We start from the raw sequence: 27937 nt of genomic DNA on the forward strand, positions 1-27937 counted from the left end.
TAGGCACATTGAATTTCTCAAAAACACTCCACCTCCAGGCATTTTCACTGGCTATCTCCCAAGCTTGGAATTCTCTCTCTCCCTAACTTTAACTCCTGGCTTCTATCAAGTTCCAGATAAAATCCTTCTATGGGAATCCTTTTCTGATTCTTCCCTTAGTTTGATCACTTTTCCCTCTGTTGATTATCTCCAATTTATTTCTGTGTATAACTTGTTTATACACAGTGTATAACTGTGTATAACTTGTTTGTACATGGCTGTTTGTCTCTCCCATTAGACTGTAAGGTCCTGGAGAGCAGGGACTATCTTTTCCCTTTCTTTGTATTCCCAGAGATTAGCAAACTGTCTGGCATATAGTAGGTGCTTAATAAAAACTTTTTGACTGACTGGATCAAGGAATGGGGAAATTTCGAGGATTGTTAGATTTTGAGGGAAAGATATTGTCCAAGATAAGGGTTTAGGAAATGTTGAGTTTGAGATGTCTATGTTATATCCAGATGGGGATGTCCGAAAGGCAGTTGGTGATATGGAACTGGAGCTAAGATACTATTATTAGATATAGAGTATTAGGTAGAGAGATTTGGGAGTCATTTATAAAGAAGTGATAATTGAACACACAAGAGCAGTTATAATCAAGGGAGGGTGAAAAGAAGTGTTCTTAACTTTTTCTTGTGTTTCATGGACCCCTTTGGCAGTCTGGTGAAATCTACAGACTGCTTCTAGGAAAAACGTTTTCAAATGCATAAACCAAAATTACAAGATTACAAAGGAAGCCAATGATATTGAAATATAGTTATCAAAATGTTGATTAATAGAAGGCAGAGGAGGAGCTAGGAGAATTATAAGTAGAGAGGATAATTTTAGAGTCCAAGTTAATGGAGATGATATGAATTATGGGAAATGATGCGATCCAAGGTATGATCATCCTTGGAGGTAAATGAAATAGAGTGAAGATATAAGAGTTGAAGAAGCTGATTAACTGTCAGGCCAGGATGTTTGAGGAATCATTAATATGTATACTGAGGGCAGGGGAGGGAGTAGACAGGGAGTTGAATGCTAAACTCTTCAAGAAAGGAGGGAGAATGACCTGGAGGTCAGTAGATTGTAACAACAACAATACACACTGGGTGGTATAGATGGTTCAGATGGCAGGGGGAGTGACCCTCAAAGGAGGATGGGTGCTTAAGCGAAAGTGACAAAGGGAGAGCAGAGAAGTAACAGTGCAGAAGAAGCAGTCAGTATGCCTTTTCTGCCTCCTGTCCCAGTGTGTTGGTAAGCATGAAAGAAAGGGGCTGCAGAAAGCATGGCCAAGAATGTCACTAGTACCTGCCCTGAGGCATAACAGAAGGGCAAAGCAGAGAAGGAAAAAGACTGGGGAGGGGGAGGGCTGACCCAACAGTAATGATAGGGGAAGGAAGTTTTGATCTGGAAGATGGTGACCAAATCGCAAGACTTAAGGAAAGAGATGGGAGTAGCATAGAATGAGGCTCTCTGTCAAAACCCCCCATGCCCTGGGCCTCTGGGTGATGATTAGTTCTCGGATGGGAAGTAGGATGAGAGGGCAGAAGGCCAGCCTAGTTTGGGTATGGTCCCTAGTACCTAGTCCTTGTACCACCTTCTATCTTGTCTACCCTGAATAAAAGTGCACATCTCTACCTCCTATCTCCAAGGCTGCATACCAAAAATTTTTTTTAAAAATTGCCTAAAGGGCTCTGAAGAAATCCCTACTTAGGTGTAAAAGAAGAAAAAAAAGTCACAGACCCCAGGGCTTACCTCAACCTCACACTTAGCCCCAGCAATCCTCACTTGGCTGGTCAGCCTGTGAATCTACACAGTGACATGAGCCAATGGAGGTCTCAGAGGTGTGTGATGTTGTCTTAGGACAAGGATCTTCACTGCTGGAGGTTCTCTGCATCCTCAGTGCCTAGCACAGTGTCTAGCATAGAATAAATCTTTGTTGATTAACTGAAATCTTAAGTTTGCTTCACAGCTCCAGTGGCACTTCCTCTGTGAAGCCTTTCTTCCTGATCTCCCCAGCTACTAGTGCCCTCCCCAGTTACTTTGTGTGTTTACCTTGCCTATACTTTGTACTTATTTTTATGTCTATACCTTGACAGAATGTAAACTCCATGAGGCAGAAACCTTTTTCTTTTCCATTCTTTTTTTGGCTTTGTGTCCCCGGCACCTAGCATGGTCAGTGCCTGGCACATTAAGTCCTTAATAAAGGCCTGTAGATTGATTAATCAGGAATATTTGATTCCATTCTCTCACATACACATATATTATATATATTTCATATGTACTTATTTATATACTCTCATATGTATGTATGTGTATATGTACTCTCATGTATATGAAAGTATATATGTATATATAAGAGTAATATACATAATACTATATATGCATATATATGAGTATATGTGACCATAGGGAAGTCACTTCATCACTTAAAGCTGGACTGTTACTTCTGCCCCAAGCATCTCATAGCGTGTGCACATAAGGTGACATACAGCCCACCAGTGTCAGATTGTAATTATATTTTAGTATTCCTCATTATCTACCTCCAGGAAAAGGTACTAAAGAAATAGGAACTTCATCTTTAATTTTCTCATACTCTGTTATTGAGTAGTTTTTCCAGTTATGTCTAACTCTTTGTGGCCCCATTTGGGGTTTTCTTGGCAAAGATGCTGGCGTGGTTTGCTATTTTCTTCTCCAGCTCATTTTACATGTGGGGAAACTGAGGAAGCCAGGGTTAAGTGACTTGCCCAGGGTCACACAGCTAGTGAGTGACCGAGGCTGGATTTGAACTCAGGTTTTCCTGACTCCAGGGCCTGCACTCTATCCACTGTACCCTTAGCTTCCCCTAAGTGCAATTTAGGACATCCTAAAACCAGGATACTATTGAATTTAATGTCCACCAGGCATCTAGAAATCTGGGTCTGGAGATCATAGCATCCTGGCTTTAGAGCTAGAATGGACCTCAGGGTCCCCTTGGTTTACAAATGAGAAAACTGAAGTACACTGAAATTAAATGACTGGCCCAAGGTCACACAGGAAGTAGCAGAGCTGGGGGTTTGAACCCAGGTCCTCAAACTCCAAATCTGGTGCTCTTTTCATTATCCCCTTCTACCTCTTTTAGGCTTTTGGGAATCTTCCACCTACATGCTGTAGGATTGGAGAGTGCCAAGAGAAACTATAGAAAGAGAAGGGAAGGGCAGCTAGGTGGCACGGTGAATAGAGCACCGGCCCTGGATTCAGGAGGACCTGACTTCAAATCTGGCCTCAGACACATAACACTTACTAGTTGTGTGACCCTGGGCAAGTCACTTAACCTCATTGCCCAGACCAAAAAAAAAAAAAAAAGAGAAGGGGGCTGAGTGTAGAACCTTCAGCGACACCAAAACTTAAGAAGAAGAAGCAATGAAAGATACTGAGGAAAAGGAAAAGAACCAGGATCCTGCAGTACTATGGAAGGTGAGGAAGGATGGTACTTCAAGAAAGAGGACCAAATGCTTCAGAGGGGCCTCTCACAACTCTTATCCAAAAGGCTGGGTTGTAGTTATTTTGTTTTTGGCTGACCTAACACCCTTCTACAGCTGGAAGCCCTGGCTTCTCCTGCTCTGGCTTTGCACAGCTCTTCAGGGCTTGCTCAGGCAGGGAGAGAAACTGCAGAAAAAGATGGAGACTGGAAAATGTCAGGACAGCTGGTTGGGTCTTTAGAAGGGAAGGTGTCATTCCTCAAAGTAAGGAGGTGGAGAGGTAGGAGGAGAGGCTGAGTCATGAGGGAGGTGAGAAGAGCCACAGCAACATTAGACTGAGTCCCCAGGCTCAGGCTGAATTCCTGAGCCTCAGGGCTGTTTACAGACTGTCAGGAAAGGAAAATTGGACTTGTCAGCAAGCAAACAGAGGCCAGCAAGCCTCCTCTGAGGAACTCTAGCCCTCTGTGGAGGGTCCTGGGCATTCTGTGCAAAACCAAGATAACCAGACACACTCCCCAGGAACTCAGACATGGAAAGCAAAGAAAAATGAAGAGCAGCCTGACAGGGTTCCAGACAGCTTTGCTGGGGCCTGAGAGGACTGAACAAGACTAGAGCTCTGGGGAGGCTAGCCAAGTAAGGCTGTCTGGAGGAATTGGGGAGGATGCCCTGGATGGCAACCCAAGGTTTGGGCCAACACAAATAAAACTAATGGTTCACTCCATCAGCCCTGGGTTTTTCTCCTTTCTTTCCTCCCTGCCCCCATCTTATTAAAACACACACACACACACCCCATGATTAATGTCTACATGCTGCCCAGCATCCCCTTCCCCCCCTTATAGGCAGGCGAGGAGGTTTCTGCAGTCAAACTCACAGAAGTTTCTCTCCTGCTACCCAGTCTGTGATGGCCACATGCCTATTTCCCAAGGTTACATCCTCTCCCTAAACCTCTCCCAAGGCTTCTCCCATGGCCCCTTTCACCTTGCCCCGCTAACCAAATTGGATCAGAAAAGCCCAATTGGAGCTGACAGTCTGAGTCTTTCCCCAGACACAAATTGCCATAGCAACTCATGCAGAGGAGCCCTGAGAGCTAGGGCCAGGGAGATGACATTTCTCATTAGGCCTGATGCCTCATTTCCATGCAGCTCTGGTTATATGGGCCAAAGCTTATTTGCCAGGCTGGTCCAGCACAGGATGCTGCGCATGACAAGGGAACCATGCCAACCAGACATGCTGCTGGTCCCAGGGAGACCTCATTAGCTTGGAAGCACATGCAGGAGGGGAGTAACCCTTAGGGCACCTGTCCTTCCCTCCTCCACACACATAACATATCCCCAGGATGATATTTCTTCCAAACCTTGCTCTCTTAAGAAAGGTCAAACAGTTGGGATCAGGGGAGCATCTGCAATCTGGGTTTCAGTGGGAGAATCTTCCTAATTAGTCTAGCACTCTTGTGGGTGGTGGGGGCAGAGTTCTGGTTGCTTTGAAACTCTTGGGGGCAGATGGCTCTAGAGCAGGGAGCTACTCTTAACCTGGAGCCCATGACCTTTTAAAATATTTTTATAACTATGTTTCAATATAATCAGGTTCCTTTGCAATTTTTTTTTTTGCATTTTTGCAAAAAATTTGCAAATGTTGATTTTTTCATTTTTCCCATCCATTTTAAAAACATTCTTCTGAGAAGGGTTCCATAGGCTTCACAAGTCTGCCAAAAGCGTCCAGGACACAAAAAGGTTAAGAACCCTTGGCGTTGACAGATTTTTGTCATTTCTCAGTTGAGTGTTGTTGCATCCAATGTAGTTTACCACTGTTTTCTAGGGTAGCTCAGAGGTCCAGTCTGGAGCAGGATTGCCAATCTGTTCCCAAAATGAGTTACCTGCCTAGGGCTCTATCCTTGTGTCAGTTTTCCAAAGGAGGAGGGGGAGGAGGGGGTAATGACACCATACCCTGAAAGACGGAGGACACTGCAGGATTAAGTCCTAATTTCTGTCAGGTATTCCAAAGGACTTCCATAATCCATTCCCAATCTGCCTCTCCAAACGTGCTACTCTCCTACGTAAACTAACTCAGTGTGGTACAGTATAAAGAACAGTTCCTCTGGAGACAGAGAACCTGGGTTCAAGTCCTGCCCTCGACACTTAATTATAAAACCTTAATTATAAAACTTAATCTCTACCTGCCTCAGTTTCCTCAACTGTAAAATGGGGATCATAGTAGCATCTACCTCCCCAGGGAAGATCAAATGAGATGATATTTGTAAAGCACTTAGCACAGTGCCTGGTACATAGTAGGCACTCAATTAATGCCTGGTCCCTTCCCACCTAAGGCTCAGGGAAATGACTCGTTCAGGGTCACACAGTTAGTAAGTATCTGAGGCCAGATTTGAACTCAGGTCTTTGAACTTAGGTACCATATCCACTGCAGAGGTAGTCAGACCAGATGATAAACTTTGAAGTATCATCCCACTCTAAATTTATGATTCTGTCAACGCTGTGTTCTGGGCAAACTGGCCCATTCACTGAAGCCTGAACAGACAGTAAGAATTCCCATCTTAGCGCCTTTGATCTGCTGCCTGGAATATCCTTCCCAACCTCTTTTTCCTGGCCTACTCTTAAATCCCTGCTTCCTTCAGGAAGTCTTCCCTAACCCTGCTGCTCTCCCTTTTCTTCCTGTAAACTCCCATAACATGTAATATCATTTGGCACTAATCAAATATTTTCTTGTATTACTAGTTATCTTTTTCCGCATGTGATTTGTTTCCCCGGCAGTATTTTAAGCTCCTAAAGGGCAATCGCCCTATCAGGCACCTCTCCTTAATTACCCACAGTGCCTAGCAGAGGCGCTCAGTAAATACTTCTTGAATGATTAAGATTGTGGTGACGGCAGTTCTGTTTTCCTCCGTCACCCGACTGACGCCCCAACCCCACCCCAGCCCCAGCCCCAGTCCCCAGGAACTCCCAGAGGCTAAATTTACAGGAGAAAATTGTTTAGACAGTTCAGAAACAGTATAACCTCTGCATACCTTTATAACTGAAGCCAGCATGTATTTTTTTTTTTGCTAGGATTATCTGGATCCTTTGCCTGCATAGACTAGCTAGAATTACCCAACTGATCCAAACGCATTCCCCTCGTTTTACCCATTTGTTTCTTAGGGGGCTAGGATTTGTTTGGAAAATTAAGTGGGTTCACTTAAGGGGATCACCCCCAAAATTACTACCACTGTTCAATATTCTTTTTCACACCCAGGACCCCATGACCAGAGTTTCCTTTCCTAATTGGGTTTTCCCTTTCTTAAGGGGATGAAAATAATCCCAAGGAGTAAAGTCTAGCTTTGTTAACATCTAAGCGCTATAGAAACGTGATTTGTCGTAGTGAAAAGGCAGGTGAAGGAGGTTCCCAAGCCAATGTCTCTCTTCAACTGGCCACCACTCGGGGTAGGGAGACAACCTAAATCCCAGACACCTAGAATGCCCTGGGATGGAGGCTGAAAGATTTTAGGGGCTGTTGTACTTTTCCCTTTACCTTTGGGAGGCAGCATGGTATAGTGGAAGGAGTATTAGATTTGGACCAGGCAGATTTGGTTTCAAATCCTGGCTCTGACCCTTATTACCCCTGTGACCTTGGACCAGTCATTTACTCTCTGGGCCTCAGTTTCCCTAATAGTAAAATGAGACATGACCACTAAAGTCCATTTTATCTCTTAGCCTATGAGGCTGTGACAATGAATTCAATACAATGATTGTTATTTGGTATGCTCTTTTTATTAGGTGTTTTATAAGATTTGTGCTATAAAACTGTAATCAATCTTAACTATCTGAATAAAATATGAGCTAATGAAACTATCTGTAAATGTCATTTTATGAAAAACATGGAAGAAGCATGGCCATTTTGATTATAACAAAGATGGACAATGCTCCATAAAAAATTAGTAAAAGTTAATTAATAATAATAATTAATAAAAACTTCTCTAAGGTCCTCTTCTAGCTCTAAGCTTAGGATTCTATATTATTAGTGTTGCTGAGTCTCAAATTTCTGCCATCAGAACCTCTGGGGGCTTTGATTGGTTTAGTCCTCTCTGAGATGGAGAGGGTCCAGGCCCTCTCCAATGGCACTGGAGACCATGGAACACTTCAGAGGATATTTGTGTATGGGTCCTCATCAGAAGTCTGGTTGTCTGTGCCTGATACCTCTTAGCTAGCAAGAGACAGTTTGGGAGTTTCTGGGGGATCAAGGTCTCTATGTCTAGATTCCCTGGGAAATGGTTTCCTGACCCAATCCAGGAGAAGGCCCACTTGCTGTACTCACTAGGATGCCCAGTACCAGGCCGGGTTGCTCTGAACATACATCTTGACTGGTTCACTGCAGGAGAGAGAGAGAAAGAGAGAGACAGAAAGAGATTAGATATGTGTTTTATTTCTTTTTCCCTGTCCTAAGCCCCATGAAAACACAAGCATTTATAAAGATCTCTAGATGATATTCTCAAACCTGGCTCTCCTCTATGAGGAGGGCTGCTGTCTGAGATGCCTAGTGTGAGGATGGGTCAGAAAACCGGAGTCCTGGGCCAGGATCATGCATTTAGGCAATTCTGGGGCCAGAAGAGATCCTGCTCACTTTTTCCTCTCAGACCTTTCCCCTTGGACCTCCAAAACACCCAGGTCCCTCCCTTTGGTACTAAACTTGGAGGACATACACAGAGTTCCTCCCCAGAGTGAAACAGAGCCAGTTATATATTTTAGGCCTGTCACATGATTTCTTGTACATCTACCATCTAATCTCTTCAAGGAGGCTGCTAGGTAGCACAGTGAGTAGAGTGCAGGATTTGGAGTCAGAAAGACCCAAGTTCAAATACTGCCTCTGACATTTACTAGCTGTGTGATCCAGGGCAAGTCAATTCATTTCTTACAGCCTCGGACAATAACAGCATCTTCCTTACAGGGTTGCTATTATGAGGGCCAAATGAGATAATATATGCAAACCTTAAAGCACTATATAAATGCTAGTAGCTATTATAATCATTCAAGATCCAATGTACTTCACTGCCTTGTGCATTAGCTTAACAAGCCTATGTGCCTGCTCTAGTTTGCCTACCAGCAAACATGAGGAATCTTACTTCTTCCCCTGAAGGGGAAAGAAAGGCTGAACCCACAGGCCACACTCACCAGAAGGTGAAGAGAGCCACAACACCCACAGTCATCAGCAGCTGAATCATTAGGATGGAGTAGACCTATGAGGAACAAAGGTAGAAGGAAGAAGAGGTAGTCAGCAATAAGAAATGAGCTATTTAGGACCTGGCAAGCCTAGGCCCATCCACATGGGTTGTAGATGGGAGTCTAGTTTTCCATGCAGTCTTATGAACAAGTGACCCAAGCCAAGGCCTGAGTAGCTGGACTAGCTAAATTCTTACTCTTCTGGGATACAGTGGAAAGGGGTAAAGATGGGGCCCATCATAGGAAGCAAAAAGCAACCAAATGGAGGGGTTAAAAAGTGAGGCCCACTGGTAAAAGGCTGAAGGGGCTGATCCAGCTTGGAGAAAGGAGGATGGCCCACAGAACATTAAATATCTAGATTTTCCCTAATGATGTGGATAGGGTTATGGGGAAAGGGACTACTTACCTTCCTGACAAATACTCTTCTCACGTTAGGATCATCCCAGCTGAAAGTGGTGAAGATCTCAGGGTCTCCGGAGTAGCCGCCACTTCCATAGCCAGGGCTGCTATCTGTAGAGAAGGGCATCAGATCATGGAGCACAGTTGGGCTTTGTCCTTATTTCCCATGCTTCTCCATCAGCCCTATCCCTGAACTTTCAAACAGACTATTCATCCTGCTCTTTGGAAACCCTTTTCCCTTTCTCCCTCATTTATACGTTATTCCATGAACCCCTCTTTAAGAACTTTTCCCTGATTTCAACATCATTCCGCAGATTCTAGAGTTCCTTCCCCTCAGCGCTGATGTCCAGAGCTCTGCTTTACAACTGCTCGATCAGTCCTTGTCTCTGTGTTCTGTGTCCTTGGTACACCCTACCTCCCCCAATAGACTTTGACCCATCACATCTATTCAGGTGGTTCCCAAATCTATAGCCCTGATCTCACTCTTGAAGTTAGATCAACAAACATTTATTAAGCAGCTACTATGTGCCAGACCTATATCTTCCACAACCTTTTTTTTTTTTTGATTAGGCAATGGGGTTAAGTGACTTGCCCAGGGTCACACAGCTTGTAAGTATCTGAGGCCAGATTTGAATTAAGGAAGAGGAGTCTTCCTGACTCTAGGCCCAGCGCTCTATCCACTGTGCCCCTTAGCTGCCCTAATTGTTATTAAGTTCGGTCAATTCTGTTGGCTTTCATACTACCACCCACAATGACTACTGCAATAGTCTACTGAAAAGTCTTTCTGCCTCTACGTTCTCTCTTGACTAAATCCATCCTTCCTAATATGGCCAGATGTATCCTTTTTTGTGCCCAGCATGCACACAGTAGGCATAATTATGATTGCTGATTGATTAATCTGTTCATGTTACTCTTCTGCTCAAAAATGGTTTCCCACTGTTATACAATAAAAGTTCAAACTCTTAGTTTAGTTTCTAGGCTTTCCAGCCTGGCTCCCATCTTTTCCTTCTGTGTTACTGTGCACTCCAGCCAGAGGGAACATCCATCCCTGTAGACCCTGTGCATTTTCCCATTTCAAGGCCTTTATCCTCATTTTCCATATGCCTGGAATGCCCTTCCTCTTTTCACCAACTCAAGTGCCAACGATGTCTTCCTCAATCCTGAGAGTCAATAACGAATAACCTTCCCCACCTTGGACCTAAGATATCACTTTCTTTGCATTTCCGTATCATTTTAGTTGTTTGTATATGGGTTATGTCTTCCTAATAGACTACAAGCTCCATGAGGGCAGGAACCTTGCGAATCTAAATTTTGCAAACTTCCTGTGATTTAGTTAGGCCTCAGCGAGGAAGAATGCCAGAGGTGAACGAACACCACATCCTGACCTCAGAATTACCTTGATTCCCCTTGCGAAATTCAAGACTAAAAGGATCTTCTAGTGGGTTTATCAGAAAAAGATAATGCCTAGAGTATGGTCAAGGTCACAGGTTAACTAGCGTGGTGGGGTACGATCAACTCAGGGATTGAGTGATTTTCAAATATGGGCAGCATTCTTTCCAAGCCCCAGAAGGTCCACAGATAGCTTTTTTCAAAAATTTTTTTTTTAATTTAAAATTTTAAAATTTTATTTTTAAATCTTTTTTTTTACAAGACAGCTTTTTAAATGCCCCCCAAGTCAAGTAGCTGTGGGGCCTGGAAAGGGCAAGTAACCTTGCTGGTCTAATGGTTCAGAAGGAGGTGGGCTAGCTTTCTGGCCTTCTGCCTTGCCCTTTCTTCAAGGGTGGATGGCTGATGCTGCTCTCCCTGTAATGCTCTTGGGGACATCCTGAAATAGCAGGGCTTGAAGGTGGGTCTGGAGGAACTCCCTGTTACCCTTTTAGGCAATTCTGGAATCTTTAGAAACTTTAACTTCTAAGCCTCTCTACTGTCCTCTCTTTCCTCTCCAGCATTGAATAGAATCGGAAACCTATATTCCTCACTCATAGATGAGGAAGGGACTACTTTTTATACCCATTCTTCTGTACTTAAGCCCAGACAGAAGCTGGACCTGGAGTCAGGAAGATCTGGATTCAAATCCAACATCAGACACTTACTAGCTTTGTGACTGTGGGCAAGTCACTCAACCTCTGTCTGCCTTGGTTTCTTTAACTATAAAATAGGGATCATAATAGCACCTACCTCCCAGGGTTGTTGTGAGGATAAAGTGAGGTAATATTTTGTGAAAATTTGTGAAAAGCTTAGCACAGTGCCTGGAACATAGTAAGCATTTAATAAATGCTTGTTTACTTCCTTCTCCTTTCTCCCAAATCCTATTTCTCCCCTTAACCCCCAACTCCCTTAGTTAAGACTGGTGATGAGGATGGGAATGGTCACAGAAAGTAGAGGAGGTGGGGAGGAGGAGAAAGAGTTGGCAACAGTTCTAGCGTCTCCATGGTGTCTTTTATGCAGACAGATCCTGTGGATTGGATTGACCCATACAGAGGCCTAGGCCCCAGTTTTCCCTAACACTGAGCTGAGGACAAGAGGAGTCTTAGGGAACCTGTAGGTACTTTCTGAGTCCCTTTCTCTCTATTTCATGGGTCTGGGGCTAAAGTTGTGGGCAGGAAAGAATAAGGTAAGAATCTGGAAGGAGAGCAGGGCACAGGAGAGTATGACAAAAGGGAAAAAGAACCCAGGGTAGAGATTGGTTCTGGGCGGCAGAACCCATCAAATTCAGAATATTGAGGCTGGAGAAATACCAAGACTTCTGTCTATCCCAGTGAAATTCCCTTTCTAGGAAACAAGATAGAGCTGGATATGGGGAATTCAAAAGAAAATGAAGACATTAAGAGATGTCACCAGCAAATAGTTTAGAGGACGCTATTCGTAGGCCGTTTCCCTGTGCCATCTAATCTAGATATTCAACTCCTATGATTCCCTGGTTCTGCATTTCCCCTCCAACCATTCAAAATCCCAGGCACATACCCACACCTCAGCCATTGCCACCTCTGAATCTTCACAAGCCATTACCCTTACCTACAATGGCTTCTTCTCTCTTTTGGACTCATCATCCCCAGAATTGTAGGATGCTTTCCTCCTTTGAAAACCTTCCCTTCTCCCTCTTTCCTCTTCCCTCCCCCCTCCCCACTTTGGATAGAGATTCAAAAACCCAATCAGTAATTCCTAGTCTGGTCTTTAGTTCTGTCTATCTGTCCTGCCCTTCTGATCAGTCTTCCTAAGACCAGAAACAGTATGTCCCCACCTTCTTCCAATTACCCTAAAACTTAGGAACTGGGGTGGACTAACTGGTGTCATTACAACAATACAGGAGATTGCTTCTATACTACTGCTTTCTAAGTTTTTCACTGGGTCTCACCACACCCCCAAAAGTCTAACCTACCAGGGTTGGGGAGACTCACTTGGGTCCACGTAAGCCCAGCTAGGATGAAAGGGCACAGTTGGGGCTGGTGGAGGGAAGGCCCCAGCCTTCAGCCCCTCCCCTGAAGTAGCTTCCTCATAAGTAGGAGGGGCCAAGGGAGCTGATGGAGTCTCCTTCTTCTCTCCATTTGTCGGTTGCTGCCCCTCGGTCCCAGGGGCCTTGTTCACCACTGAAACCTGTGGAAAATGAGCAGAGAGTCAGTCATTAAGGAGAAAAGGAGAACCATGCCTTCACTCACACACACACATACACACACACACATACACACACACACACACAGAGCTTATGTTACTTAGTTCCCTGGGGAATGAGGAGGGAAAGCAAATCATTTTCTTTTTCTATTTCTTTTTTTAAAATAGTATTTTATTTTTCCCCAGTTACATGTCAAGAAAAATTTTAACATTCATTTTTACAAGATTTTGAGTTTCAAATTTTTCTTCCTCCTTCCCCTCTTCCAAAAATGGTAGACAGTTCAATGTAGTACATACGTGTGTTATCATGCAAAAATATTTTCATATTAGTCACAGTTGTGAAAGAAGAAACAGGTCAAAAGGAAAAACAAAGCCACAAGAAAGAATAAAGTACATGAAAAAAATATGCTTTGATATGCACTCAGAGTCCAATCAGTTCTTCATCTGGATATGAATAGCATTTTCCTTCTTAAGTCCTTTGCACTTGTCTTGGTCGTTGTGTTGCAATGTTTTCCCAGTTCTGTTCATTACACTTTGAGTCAGTTTGTACAAGTCTTTCCAGGTTTTTCTGAAATCTGTTTGTTCATCATTTCTTATAGCACAATAGTATACCATTACGTTCATAAACCACAGCTTGTTCAGCCATTCCCCAGTTGATGGGCATCCCCTCAATTTCCGATATTTTGCCACTACAAAAAGGACTACTATAAATATTTTTGCAGAGGTAGGTCCTTCCCTCCCCCCCTTTTTTTTTTGATGTCTTTAGGATACAGACCTAGGTATTGCTAAATCAAAGGGTATGCACAGTTCAGTGGCCCTTTGGACATAGTTCCAAATTGCTCTCCAGAATGGTTGGATCAGTTCACAATTCCACCAACAATGCATTAGTGTCCCAGTTTTCCCATATCTTCTCCAGCATTTAGCCTTTTCCTTTTCTGTCATAGTAGCCAATCTGATAGGTGTGAGGTGGTACCTCAGAGTTGTTTTAATTTGTTTTTCTCTAATCAAAAATGATTTAGAGCACTTCTTCATATGCCTATCAATAGCCTTGATTCCTTCATCTGAAAACTACCTATTCATATTCTTTAACTATTTGTAAATTAGGGAATGGCTTGTATTCTTGTAAAGTTGATTCAGTTCTCCATGTATTTTAGAAATGAGGCCTTATCAGACACACCTGCTGTAAAGATTGTTTCCCATCTTTCTGCTTTCTTTCTAATCTTGGTTGCATTGGTTTTGTTTGTACAAAAACTTTTTGAGTTAATATAATGAAAAATTTCTGTTATGTTTTATAATGTTCTCTATCTCATTTGGTCATGAATTCTTCCCCTCCCCATAGATTTGACAGGTAGACTATTCCTTGCTCTTCTAATTTGCTTACAGCATCACCCTTTATGTCTAAATCGTGCCAAAGGTCTGTCATATCTAACTTTTCTAATATTCTATTTACCTCCTTAGTTTTTTTCCTGTTTATTTTTTGGTTGGATTTATTGAGTTCTGAGAGGGGACAATTGAGGCCTCCACACTAGTACAGTTTTGCTCTCTATTTCTCCCTGTAACTCATTTAACTTCTCCTGTAAGAATCTGGATGCTATACTACTTGGTACACATATGTTTAGTATTGATATTGCTTCATTGTCTATGGTACCTTTTAGCAAGATGTAATTTCCTTCCTTATTTCTTTTAATTAGGTCCATTTTGGTCTACTAATTAGGTCCATTTTATTTTGTCTGAGATCAGGATTGCTATCCCTGCTTTTTTTACCTCAGCTGAAGCATAATAGATTTTACTCCCTGCTTACCTTTACTCTGTGTCTCTCTGCTTCAAGTATGTTTCTCGTAAACAACATATTAAAGGATTCTCTCTTTTGATCCCTTTGTTCTCTGCTTCCATTTTATGGGAGAGTTCATCCTATCCACATTACAGTTATGATTACTACCTGTGTATTTCCCTCCATCTTATTCTTCCTCCTGTCTATCTTCTCTCTCCTTTCACCCTTTCTCTCCTCACCGGTGTTTTGCTTCTGTCTACCACCTCCCCTGATCTGCCCTCCCTTCTGTCAAGCCCCTCTCCAACCCCTTTACTTGATCTCCTCCCCTCCTACTTCTCTGTTGGGTAAGATAGATTTCTATATTCCACTGATTGTACATATGATTCTCTCTTTCAGCCAATACTGATGAGTGTAAGGTTCAAGCAATGCTCATCGCCCACCCTCCCATCTTCCCCTCCACTGTAATAGGTCTTTCATGCCTCTTCATGTGAAATAATTTCCCCCATTCTACCTCTCCTTTCCTTCTGCACCCATTGTACTCCTCTTTCTCATCCCTTAATTTTATGCAATTCTCTCATATTCACCTTATACCCATATCATCTTTATACATTTCTCCTAGCTATACTATTAGTGATACAATTTTTAAGAATTATAAGTATCATCTTCCCATGTAGGAATATAAATAGTTTAGCTCTACTGAATCCCTTATGTTTTCTTTTCCCTTTTTACCTGTTTATTCTTCTCTTGCGTCTTGATAATGGAGATCAAATTTTTGGTTTAGTTCTGGTCTTCTCCTCATGAAAGTTTGAAGTCCTTCTATTTTATTGAATGTCCATTTCCCCCCTCAGTGTGTGATGCTTAATTCTGCCAGGTAAGCAATTCTTGGTTGTAGTCCTAGCTCTTTTGTCTTCTGGAATATCATGTTCCATGACCTTTGATCCTTTGATGTTGCAGCTGCCAAGTTCCATGTAATACTGATTGTGACTCCCCAATATTTGAATTGTTTCTTTCTGGCCACTTGTAGCATTTTTGCCTTGACTTGATAGTTCTGAAATTTGGCTACAATGGTCCTTGAAGTTTTTATTTTGGGATCTCTTTTCCAAGGTGATTGGTAGATTGTTTCAATGCCTATTTTGCTCTCTGGTTCCAGAACATCAGGGAAGTTTTCCTTGATAATTTCTTGAAAGATGCTGTCCAGACCCTCTTTTTGATTATGGCTTTCAAGTAGGCCAATATTTGTGATATCATCTCTCGTGGATCTATTTTCCAGGTCAGTTGTTTTCCCCATGAGATATTTTACATTTTTGTCCATTTTTTCATTCTTTTGAATTTGTTTGATTGATTTTTGATGCCTCATAGAGTCATTAGCTTCCACTTGCCCAATTCTAATTTTCAAGGAGTTGTTTTCTTCAGTGGATTTTTCTATCTCCTTTTCCATTTGGCAAATTGTACTTTTTAAGAAGTTTTCTAAGTTGTTGACTCTTTTTTCATAACTCTCTTGCATCACTCTCATTTGTTCCATGAGTTCTTTCTGGGCTTGAGACCACTTCCTATTTTTCTTTGGGGCTTTGCCCATAGGCATTTTGATATTGTTGTCCTCTTCTGAGTTTATGTCATGGTCTTCCCTGGCAGCATAATAACTTTCTATGGTCAGATTCTTTTTTGGTTTCTTCCTTCCTTCCTTCCTTCCTTCCTTCCTTCCTTCCTTCCTTCCTTCCTTCCTTCTTTCTCTTTCTTCTTTTTCCTTTTCTTTTGAATTGGAGCTCTGCACCCAGGGTGGAAGGGGCTCTCTGCTGCAGGCCCTGGCTGTTTACCTGGTGTTGTGCTGATGTTGCCCTGGGGCTACCAGAGGATTCTTGTGTCTGGCGTTGTGCTGAGGGGATGCGGTAGGAGGTACCTGGCGCTGCTGGGGGCCGTTGAGGTTTGGCAGCTTAACTGGTCTGAGCTAGGGTCCTAGTGGTGGTGTCTGGTGTGTGCTGAGGTCCATTGGGGTGTTTCTGCATTTCCCTGGGGCTACACTGAAGCATGTGGAGGTCTGGCCTACTTTCTCATCACACTGGAGGATGCCTGTTTGTCCAGTGCCTGAAGCACATGGTGGTTCTTGGAACTAGAGTCTGCTGATTTCCCTGGCTATGCTAAGGCATGTGGGAGGTTCTGGTGTTGATGCTTGCCTGCTCCACCCATATTGGGGCTCAGGATCTCCTGCTGGTTTGCTGAGATGGGGCTTGCTGCTGCTTTTCTGGGATGCTTCCTGTCCTGAAATGTGCTCACCTTTTACTCAAGTGAGATAGGTCTTTGTTGTCAATCTTCCAAGTGTTTTGGGCTAAAATATTGTTTCACCCCATCTTTTTGAAGGCTCTGCTATTCCAGGATTTGTTTGGGACCAGTATTTTATGGTTGTTTGGGGGTGAATATGAGAGAGTTACAGTGATTTACTGCTTACTCCACCATCTTGGCTCTCAGAAGTCTGTCTTTTTTCATACTGGATCTGACCATATAGTAAGACCTAGAAAGGAACCTACAGATTAACTAAGTCCATCATGTCCTAATTTTACAGATGAGAAAATAGAGGCCTAGAGATGTTAGGTGATTTGAGCAAAGTCACACATGTTGCAGAGACAGGATTCAAAACAGGTTGTTCTTTTGACTCCGAATCTAATGGTCTTTCCAATTTTATAGATGGATAAATAGAATCCAAAGGGGCTGTGAACTGGGGGGATAAGAAAAGAAGGAAAAAGAGGGGGAGGAAAAAAAGGAAGAGGACAGGCAGTGAAAAAGAGAGAGGAAAGATGATAGATTAGATTAATGAGTTCCCTGTCATTTCAGCTTTAGCAGAAGATGAAAGACCACATGTTAGGATGTTGGACAGAGTAGACATCCTTCAGGTATGGGTTGGGCCTGAGGTTCCTTCCAATTCTGAGATTCTAGGATTCAACAATGGGAGGAAGGAAAATGAAAGGAACAGGGAGAATGAAGAATACAGGAGAAGATGGGAAGAGAAGAAGAAAGAACAAAGGAAAAGAACAGGAAAGCTACATCATAGAAGCTGAGAGCTAGAGAAAACTGAGGCCTAGGTAAGTTACATGATTTGCCCATAGTCACTACAGTAGTAATCAGGACTTGATTCCTCAGTTTCCTCTAGCTCTCTGCTTCCATGATCTAGCTTTCCTGGCCAAGCTCCCCTCCCTCTTCAGGAGAGATAAAATCCACCTGTTCTAGCACCTTCCAGGTCAAGTGAGAACCAGAATTTATCTTATTCATCCCCTTGCCTGGCTAGTGCTAGTGGAGGTCAGTTGGCTAGGAGTCAACCAGGAGTCTAACTAGAGATTCTCCAGAGGTACCTGAAGCCTGCTGAGCTCCGTTCCCCAGGGAGGGACAGGAACAGAAGACCTGGATGGGAAAGTTCTGGGGAGATCAGAAATCATCGGCATTCTAACCATAGATGTGGGTCAGGAAGGGCTCTGATCAAGGCATGTCTGGGGTGTTGGAAGTCTGAAGCACTCTGACCTGAAATGTAAATGGAAATCACAGCACTGTGACCCTGACTGACGTAAGGTGCCATAAAAGTTACCCCCAGAAACTGAGTGCAGGAAGCCTTGGTCTGACAACCAAGAGTGTAGAGGGGTGGTATGTAACCTGGTTCTGGCACAAAATCCCAGTTCAGAAACTGAGAATGGAGACATGGCCAAACAGAAGATACTGCCACTTGAAGGAATTATTATAGATCTAAAGACATCCAAAAATCCAATCTAGAAAAAGAAAATATCTCCACAACAAGTACAAGCAGGACCTCCAGGAAGAAAGAAAAAGGCTTTGCCACAAGGACAAGAGTATTTGGAAGAAAAGAAGGTTTAAAAAAATAAGTGAAATAAGCTATCTGAAAGAAACAGGTAGAAGGATAAATACTTAGGGTAGAAAACATGCAAAGAGTTTGGTGTAGAAAAACATTGAATTCAGCAAGAAACAGGTAGGATGTTTTTAGAGTGAGAATACAGTCAGAGAGGGAATTGTCACAAGCAAAAGAAATGTTATCATCAGAGGGTAGATCATAAGGAGAGAATGATAAGTAAAGAAAGAAAAGATGAGAACCAGTGATCAGTGTCTGGGCAAGGGTAAGAGAGGAGGGGCAGTGGAATGGAAACAGATCACTTCAATTACAGATCACTAGTGTTGATCACATTCCTTGTCTTTCACTACTTTTTTCTTCTTTGTAAAGGTGGAGGGGCATAAAAGGGAGAAAAAGTCTAAGAAGATATGATGGAGGGAAGTGTACAATTAACAATCATGATTCAGAACATGAATGGAATGAACTCATCCATAAAATAGAAGAGGGTAGCAGAATAGATTAGAAAACAAAGTACAGCAATGTGTTTACAAGAACCATACTTGAAACATAAAAATTCACACAGAGTTAAACTAAGGGAATGACTCAGAATTTATTATGCTTCAAGTGAACTCGAAAAAGTAAAGATAACAATTATGATTTCAGACAACACAACAGTAAAAGTAGATAGGGTTAAAAATGATAAACAGGGAAACTACATCAAACTTAAAGACAACACAGAAAACAAAATTATGTAAATATTAACACATATGTACCAAATGGAATAATATCCTAAGGAAAAGTTAACTAAATTATGGAATCAAATAGACAGCAAAACTGTAATTTAGGGACTTCAATGTACCCCTTTCAGTATATCTGAATGTCGGTATGTTAAATCAAACAAAAAGATAAACAAGAAAGAAGTTAAGGACTTGAATAGAATTTAAGAAAAGTTGGTGGATCTTTGGTGATTACTGAATGGGACTAGAAAGGAGAATATATATTTCTCATCTGTGCATGGTACCTTTACAAAAATTGACCATGTGCTTAGGTCCCTACTGTTTCAGTCCCCATACTTCCTATTCAGTCTGAAAGTTAATACATTCTAGAGTCTATCATGCACTATGAAATGAAATAAAGAGATTAATTAATTTTCAATAAGGAAATCTTTATTCAGAAGGTAACTACATTTTTAGTTGTTCTCTCTCCATTCCACAATTTTTTCATTAACTATTTTTTCGAATATTTCAATAGGATAACATGGTTACTTAAGGAAGGAGGTCCTTAGTAGTTATTTATTAAATATTTTCTTAATGCCCTTGATTGTCTTCTCATTCTCCTATGAGTACAAATACTCCATGTTGCGAAACCTTGTGTTGAGATTAAAACCTCAAACTAATTCAAAAAAGCAGAAATATCAAAAACAACTTTTACTGACCCATATAACACAATATAAATTATAATTAATATAGGACCTTCATAGAAAGAATTAAAATGTAAATTAGATTAAATAATTTAATCCAAAATAATTGGGGGGGGGACAAGAATAAATAATAGGAACAACAGATAATTTCAAAGAAAATTACAACAACAACAACATAATACACCAAAACTTTTGGAGTGAAGCCAAGGCAGTCCTCAGGGAAAATTTATGTCTCTAAACACTTTCATCAACAGAAAGAAAGAGAATAGATCAATACTAAGCATGCACTTAAAAAAACAAACTAGAAAACAGCAAACCAAACATTTCAGCTAAATATAAAAAAAAATTCTGAAAAACCAAAGAAAAAATTAATAAAAATTAAAACAAAAAATTAGATTAATAAGTTAAACTAGGAACTGTTTTGTTTAAAAAAAACTAATACGGAAATAAAACATTAGCTAATTTAATTTTAAAAAGAGAAAGATGAAAGTCAAATTGCCAATATAAAAAAAAAAAGAAAAAAGAGAATCGCCAATTAATGAAAAATAAATTATCAGAAAATTTTGTCCAAAATATACTAACAGAAACTAAATGAAACATGTATATTTACAAAAGTATCAAATACTCAAATTAAAAGAATGAGAAATAAAGAAGCTAAATATCTTAGTCAAAGAAAAGAAATTGAATAAGCATTAAATGAACTCCCAAAGCAGGGTTAAAAACCCAGGACAAGTTGGATTTCCAACTGAATTCTTTTTTTTTCTTTTTGATGAGGCAATCGGGGTTAAATGACTTGCCCAGGGTCACACAGCTAGTAAGTGTCATGTGTCTGAGACCGGATTTGAACTCAGGTCTTCTTGACTCCAAGGCCAGAGCTCTATCCACTGTGCCACCTAGCTGCCCCTCCAATTGAATTCTGACAAACATTTCAAGTACAATTAATTGCAATATTAGTCAAAAGACATTTATTAAGCGCTGACTTTGTATCAGGCACTACATAGGTTAATCATTGGAGATGCAACAAAAGGCAAAAACAGTATTTTCCCTCAAAGAGTTCACTTTCCAACAGGAATAAAAACAAACACTTAAGACCTTACTATGTGCCAAGCACTGGGCTAAGAGTAGGGGATACAAACAGAAAAAGTGAGACAGTCCATGCTCTCAGGTAGCTCTCAATCTAATCAGGGAAAACAACATATAACAGAGAGTTTGGCTTCAGGCAGATGGAAAAGCTTAGAAGTGTTAAGGGTTTAGGAAGGGGCAGATAACAAAGCCCAGGGGTCCTTAGTTTGTTGGAGGACAGTGCTGAGGGTCTACAGGCCAGTAGATTCCTAAAGCAAGGAAGTTCTTAGGATACAGTGATAAGGCCTGGTGATCCTCCATTTTATTTTATTTTATTTTTTTATTTTTAAATTTTTTTTTTTAGGCAATTGGGGTTAAGTGACTTGCCCAAGGTCACACAGCTAGTAAGCGTCAACTGTTTGGTCTGAGGCTGGATTTGAACTCAGGTCCTCCTGACTTCAGGGTCGGTGCTCTATCCACTGCACCACCTAGCTGCCCCGATCCTCCATTTTATATGAAGGCATGGAGTCATGACTAATCCAAGTTGAATGAGCAGTGAAGTAGCCCACATGGATTGTAGGTGTCACCAGGCTATCCTGGATGAGTTCTGGGATGATCCGTGGCAAGAGATAGGGAGGTGAAAAAGAAACGGGTAAGGTTGTTACCCATGTTTGCAAAAATAGGAAAAGAAGGTATCCTTTCAAATTCCTTCAATGATAAAAAATATGGTCTTAAATTGAAACCACAAAAAGTCAAAGCAGAGAAGCAAAATTATAGATCAATATCCTTTAACAAATGTCTATATAAAAATTTTCATGAAACATAGGAAAGAAGGTAAGAGATGAGAGAGAACATTCCACAGAAAGAGACCAAAGAACATGCTTAGATCCATGGGCAATGCTCCATCCAGCCCAGCAGATCAGGTTGGTTGCCCTTATTACCCCCCAATACATTTAATATACATTTTGTTTACCCCGCATTCATAGTATGGCAAGTATAGTATTTGCAAAATAAAATAATACTTACCCATTACACATATGCACTAGCCTCAAAACATGTCAGACCATGAACTCAACAAACATGGCTACTCCTATTGAGGGGAAATTGTTCATGCATGCAATACCATCCCAAGTTTCATCAACTTAAGCTCTCAGAGTACCATGATTCCTCACAACGAAGAATACCATACCACAAACAAAAAAGTGTGAGGTTTACTTAAAAAGGTTTATTTCACTGCATGCAATTTATATGCTAAAATTTTTTCAGCTATTTCCATTGTTTCCAGTTCTTTGTTATAACGAAAAGTGCTCTTGTAAAATATTTTTGCATATGTGTATCCTTTTCCTCTGTCTTTGACCTTTATAGGATATATGCCTAGCAGCAGGATCAGTGAGTCAAAGGTTATATACAGCTTACTCATAGCTCAAACAACAGCGAATTAGTGTGCCTTGTCCTCCCATATCCCCTCTGACAATTGTCATTTTCTCTTTTTGTCATCTTTGCCAATCTAATGGATATGAGATGGAACTTCAGAGGAGTTTTAATTCGCATTTGTCTAATTATTAGTGACTTAGTGATTAATGATTAGTGATAAGACATTGTGTCCAGCTTTGTCTTTGAGAATAAAAGCAACACATTAATTCAAAAGCTATCTGTCCTGCTTGTTGATCTTTCTAAGCTTCTTTCTGTTTTCTTTGCATCAAAAAAATGCTTCATTGATGCTATTTTTCTTTCTTCTTAATCTTTTAACACTATCACTATTCCTCCCCCCAGAATATTACCTTCATCAAAGAGTTTTTTTTTTAACTTTTCTTGTAACAGTCACACATTGAGCAATCCCAAAATGTATACCTGCATTCTACACCTCTAGTCTTTCACCAGTCTGTCAGGGGATGAGAAACATACTTTAGCATCAGTCCTCTACAATTGTGTTTGGTCATTACATCGATCAAAGTTCCTACGCCGTACAAAGTTGTTTTTCTCATTGTAAATCAGGAAAAAACAGAATAGCATATTCCAAAAAGCAAAGGAACCCAAGGGAGGCCACATGATGTGGCAAAAAGAACATTGAACGTACAATCACACACCTGGACCTTAACACTACTGATTAATCACAATGACTAAGGTTCTTTCCTGCTCTCGAGCTATAATCCTAAATTTCATCCTCAAATAAAATATCCTGTAAGCTAGGCGTAGTCATTACTGAAAAGTCATCTTCAAGAAAAAGAAACATTTGAGTCATTCCTACAAAAATATCAAAACCAAAAAACAACAACAAACAATAATCCAGAGGTGAGAGCAGAATATTTGACTTGCAAGCATTCCAAACAAGAAAAACAAAGGAAAGGTAAATAAGTATAATTATCAAGAAAAGATTAAGCAATGAAATAAATTCTCTCCTGCATAGTATTATTATTATTTAAAGAAACTGGGCTAATGGGTAAAAGAAAGAACAGAAGTGCCATCAAGGGGGAAAAAATTACCTAAAGAGAATTAGAAGAAGCAGGAGGAGGAAAGAAAGAAAAACTGGATGAATATTGTGGGGATTAAGTCCCACTCTCCTCTGTAAGTGAATTAATATATTTTGGAATAGGGACAGAGTGGAAAGTTCCTTGAACAAGAAAAGGGAAGGCAAGGAACAGAGGGGAATTGCAGATATACCTTCTAAGTCGCCTTTGGTGAGAAGAGAATGGATGGTAATTTATTTAATCTCTCAACAATAGTGTAGGTGGGGGTGTTGGTGGGGTTGCTGTAGGGAAAGTAGCATACAAGCAAAAGATGGAAAGGATTGTCATGGCAAGACTGTAACACTGGTCTTTTCCTAGAGGTGACAATGAAAAAGTCTCATAGAAATATTCCCACACATGACTAATAATGGGATTCATCTAGGGCTAATGGGTGTAATAATTGGAGGCCACCTTCTCCAAAGAATACTTGTACTTCCCAGAATTGGATCACACCCTAGCAGAGAGAATGTCCTCAGGGGCAGCCAGCTCCCAAGGTGGTAGGGGGCTCATGGACCCAGAGAGACAAGATAACCTGGCTTGCAGAGTTGGAAAGTCAAGACATGACCCTATGATGTCATTGGTCCTCTTTGAAAATGAAGGATGAATAACAGTCACTGTAAGGGCAAGGGGTTAGACTAGGCTTCATGACCTAGGATATAAGGACTCCAACCACATGACACCACTTCCTTCATTAACTGATATTTCTGTAAGTGAGACAAAGTAGGAAAAGATATCATCAAAAACAAAGCAAAATAAAAATTAGGCACATGCATACACACGTAATGAGGGTTGCATAGAACACAGGCAGAGATTCCCTGCCTGCTACCAGCTGATCCCATGTGTTTGACTTGGTGCTGTGGGGACTTAGCCTCCTTTTTTGGGTCTTTTCTTGGAAAGTCTACTGACAAAGGGAACTACTTGCCGAACATTAGAAAACTGAAGACAGAGAGTGGGCCCCAAGCTATATCTCCTTTTTTAACTGGCACAGCGCCCTGCCCACTGCAGCTGTCCTGAGAGACGACGCAGGGTTTTCTGCATCATACTAGAGCAGTACTGAACCACTCATCTTCCCCAAAGCACAAGTGGTTGTCTGGAAACAATCAGAAGACCCCTACACATGCTCTGTGTAATGCCTGGTCACACATATACAAGCACAAAAGCAATAACACATATAAATGGATGGATGAGAGTTCTCAAATCTGGAACTCCAGGAGGTTTACCTTCACAAGGGACATAGAGAAAACAGAAAGCAGAAGGAAGCACACAGACATAGGCTAATATAATTCAGAAGAGACTAGAAAGAGAGAGAAATATGAAAGAGGGCAAAGTAAATAAAAATTCCTTGGAAAAAAAGGTGGCCACAAAACATTTCTTGGACATTAAGTTGAGGGAAGAGGAAGAGTGAAAATAGGAGAGCAAATGAAAGAAAAATAGGAACAATTTAAGTAAATTCAAGAAACTTGGGGTAGGAAATGTAAAGGGGAATGGGTAGGGTAAGAAAAGAAGCTATGGGAAAAGCCTAGCATTCAACTATTGTAAGCAAAACTAATCACAGGTGTAAGGTGATGATGTTTTTCAAAGAGGAGATAAAAATCAATACAAAAGAAATAAGGGAAGGAAAACATAACCCTAGCATTCATGCTCATTTTAAATGTGAAGAGGTTTTATAATCTGATAATTGTTTGTGAATAGACTGGAAGAGAATAGAAAGATAATAACAGGAATAAACAAACAAAACTCAACAATTTGCTGCATAAAATAAATATCTAAAAATACAGAATAAAAATAAGAAATTGGAAAAAATCCACTACACACCAGGTAATTCTAAAAAGTAAGAATTACAATCATGTTTTCAAAGGAAAAATAAAAGTGACAATGTTAAGAGAGGTAAACAGAGATAATACATTAGAACCAAGGCTGCTATAGACAATGAAACAAATATTAAACATATATGCATAGAATGAAATAACATCTACATTCATAAAAGTTCACTGAAATGAAAAAACACATACACAGTAAAACTAATTGTGAGAAATGTTCACGTTCTCCCAGGCTGGGTTAATGAACCATGAAGACAAAAAGGGAAATATAGAATAATCAAACAATGAATTAAGAGCTGGGGATATTAATACAAAAATGAATCTGAGTTTAGCCACAAAAAAAGAGAGATCTCAGATGAAAGATTGAGAGGAAAATTTAAACATAAGAAATTTCAGAGAAAATGAAAATACTCATATAAATTGATGAAAAATGAAATAAATAGAATTTAAAAACTATACACACACACACACACACACACACATATATATATATATATATATATTATAAGAATACATACTAAAAGAAAAAAACTGAAATTGAACAATGATAATTATGATGACCAAGGCTGACTTTGAGGAAGTGAGAAAATGTACCTCCCTCCTTTTGTTGGAGATGCGGGGTACTGTGTGCCTGGAATGTTGCAGATGCAGTCAGTGTGTTGGTTTTGCTGAACTGGTTTTTTTTTGGTTTTTTGTTTTTGTTGTTTTTTAAAGCCTTTGTTAGAAGGGAAAGCTCTCTGGGGAGGAGAGGGGGAAAGGGAATATTTAGAAAGTGATGTAGAAACAAAACGGTTGAAAAAAAATTTTTTTAAATGGCATAGAGGAAGTCTATTGATCAGTGGGAAAGAAAATTTGATTTCCATTGGATAGCCTGATGCAGTAACAAGAGAGCTGGATTTGTAATCAGATCATCTGGTTTACATCCTTGTTTTGACCACCTGTGTAACCTTTCAGGGACTCAGTGTCCTCATTTGTAATATGATGGGGGGGGGTGTTGGAATAGATGACCTCTAAGGTCCCTTCCAGCTAGACTATTCCACGAATTGACTTTGGGAGTGAGGTCCCAGGAACCCCAAGTATCCCAAGCTGAGCCCTAGTACAAACGAAGGCTTCAGTTCTTAGCTACAGATAACTTCCTCTTACTTTCTCCAACCTCATCCCCTCCTACTGGTTCAGATGAATCTATTCTTCCTTCTCCAAAGCCAAAAAGATCACTCCCAGAAGTCCTCTTTGCCCAAACCCTTAGCACTTGCCAGAGCACTCCAGATATGGGGAAAAATAAATATAACCCAAAATTATATAACATCCATTTTGTCCAGAGCTAATTCCCCCCAGTAACTCTCTTCTATCATATGCCCCTGAGCATCACCTAAACTCCGGCTTCAGTTAACCAGGAAGCCCTCCTAAGTCTACTTAACCAGTAACAGGTGATGCCATCACACAATGACATCATCTTCAGTCCCGATGAGCTCAAAACTGGGATCAGGGCTAGAGGGTAAGGTTTTCAGGTCCCTGAAAACAACATTATTGGTCCCATTCATCATTTGGGAGAAAAGGAGGAGCCCGAGGGTTGCCCTTAGGTCTATTTGTCTAGTCTTCATCAGTCCTGGACGGGAGACTAAACAACAACCCACCCATTTTGCCATCTCTAGTTGTATAACTACTGTAGCAGATGATGTTACATAAACCTATTGGGGAGGGGCCAAAGCTCTGAGCCCCGGATAAGCCTCAAACTTAAATCTAAATTAGGGAAAGGGAGACATCCCATCCAGTTTCCTCGTCGCCTCCCCCCAAAGACCCCCAAACAAACTAATAACACCTGACCAGCCTAATGATGACGACAGGCAAGAGATCTATCAATACCCCCTCCCCAGTTCAGAATCACACACAGAGGCATCCAGATGGGAAATAATAGGGAGGAGGGTGTGTGTTAAGAGAGAGGAGAGAAACGTATAAAGTGGCGTAGTCCTGGTAGAGGCGACAGATGGCACTGCCCCCTGGGGTCCTCATTAACAAACATACAGATGAAAGGAAGAGACTAGGGAGAGGGTTTGTTGAAGGGGAAGGAAAGGAAGGTGGCAGCAGCCCCCAGACAGTCCAATTTGGGGGTACTACATCTTTAAATCGTTCCTTTCATCTCCTCTCCATTCTTACATCCTCAGCAAACAGCTGTAGTGAAGATGCTTGGAGAAGTCTAGAGAGTCTGGCTCTGTTCCCAGGGGATGGGCAGGATTTGGGGATGGGGGCCGCAAAGTACCTTTCCCTGGGTCATGGTGCAGTCTCGCGGGGAGCCGTGTCCCTGGGGCCAGGGAAAGCCGCCCAGGTCACTGCAGCCGCCAGCTCAGTCTTCAGCGTGGGTTCTAGCAATATCCACTGCAGCTCAGGGTCGAGACTGGGGAGCGTACCATGTCTGCACCAGAAAGGGGGTGGGGGTGGGGTGGGGGGGCAGGTCTGGGGATGGATTCTAGATGGTGAGAAATTGCAGCTTTGGGTATGGGGAGGGAAAAAGGGCGATGTTTGTCCCCCCGTTACTCAGAATGATGCAGTCTACCCGCTCCACCCCCCTTTAAGGGGGGAAAAGCACCAGACATCAGAGCAGCCCAAGTGGAAGGGGGGGAATAGAGGGTAGCTCCTAAGGGTAGAAGGAGGAGGAGCCAGAGGACAATGAGGGGAGGAGCCAGGGATAACGTTCCCCCGCAGCCACAGAAAGTAATTCATTGAAATCGAATCAGCTGATGTTCGTCGCTGACTATCTAGAGCTGTATTGCGGCTCTTTATCTCTTAATCCATCTCTATGATCTGTGGCTATCTCTATCTCTATTATCACTATCGCTGACACT

General features: G+C 41.4%; 1 protein-coding gene across 1 annotated transcript in view; it reads right to left on the reverse strand.

The window, feature by feature from the left end:
- Nucleotides 1-27722, reverse strand: part of FAIM2 (Fas apoptotic inhibitory molecule 2) — a 59742-nt gene extending 32020 nt beyond the window's left edge. Inside the window, exons 1-5 of the mRNA XM_020966082.2 lie at nucleotides 27355-27722; nucleotides 12481-12676; nucleotides 9090-9193; nucleotides 8636-8700; nucleotides 7782-7835 (exon numbers count right to left, since the gene is read on the reverse strand). Of these exons, the coding sequence (XP_020821741.1) occupies nucleotides 7782-7835; nucleotides 8636-8700; nucleotides 9090-9193; nucleotides 12481-12676; nucleotides 27355-27369 (434 nt within the window). The 5' untranslated portion in view covers nucleotides 27370-27722. The remainder of the gene's footprint in view (nucleotides 1-7781; nucleotides 7836-8635; nucleotides 8701-9089; nucleotides 9194-12480; nucleotides 12677-27354) is intronic.
- Nucleotides 27723-27937: the final 215 nt, after the last annotated feature.

The sequence above is a fragment of the Phascolarctos cinereus genome, unplaced genomic scaffold (assembly GCF_003287225.1).
Source record: "Phascolarctos cinereus isolate Bilbo 61053 unplaced genomic scaffold, phaCin_HiC Scaffold_1;HRSCAF=81, whole genome shotgun sequence".
Taxonomy (NCBI): Eukaryota; Metazoa; Chordata; class Mammalia; order Diprotodontia; family Phascolarctidae; genus Phascolarctos; species Phascolarctos cinereus.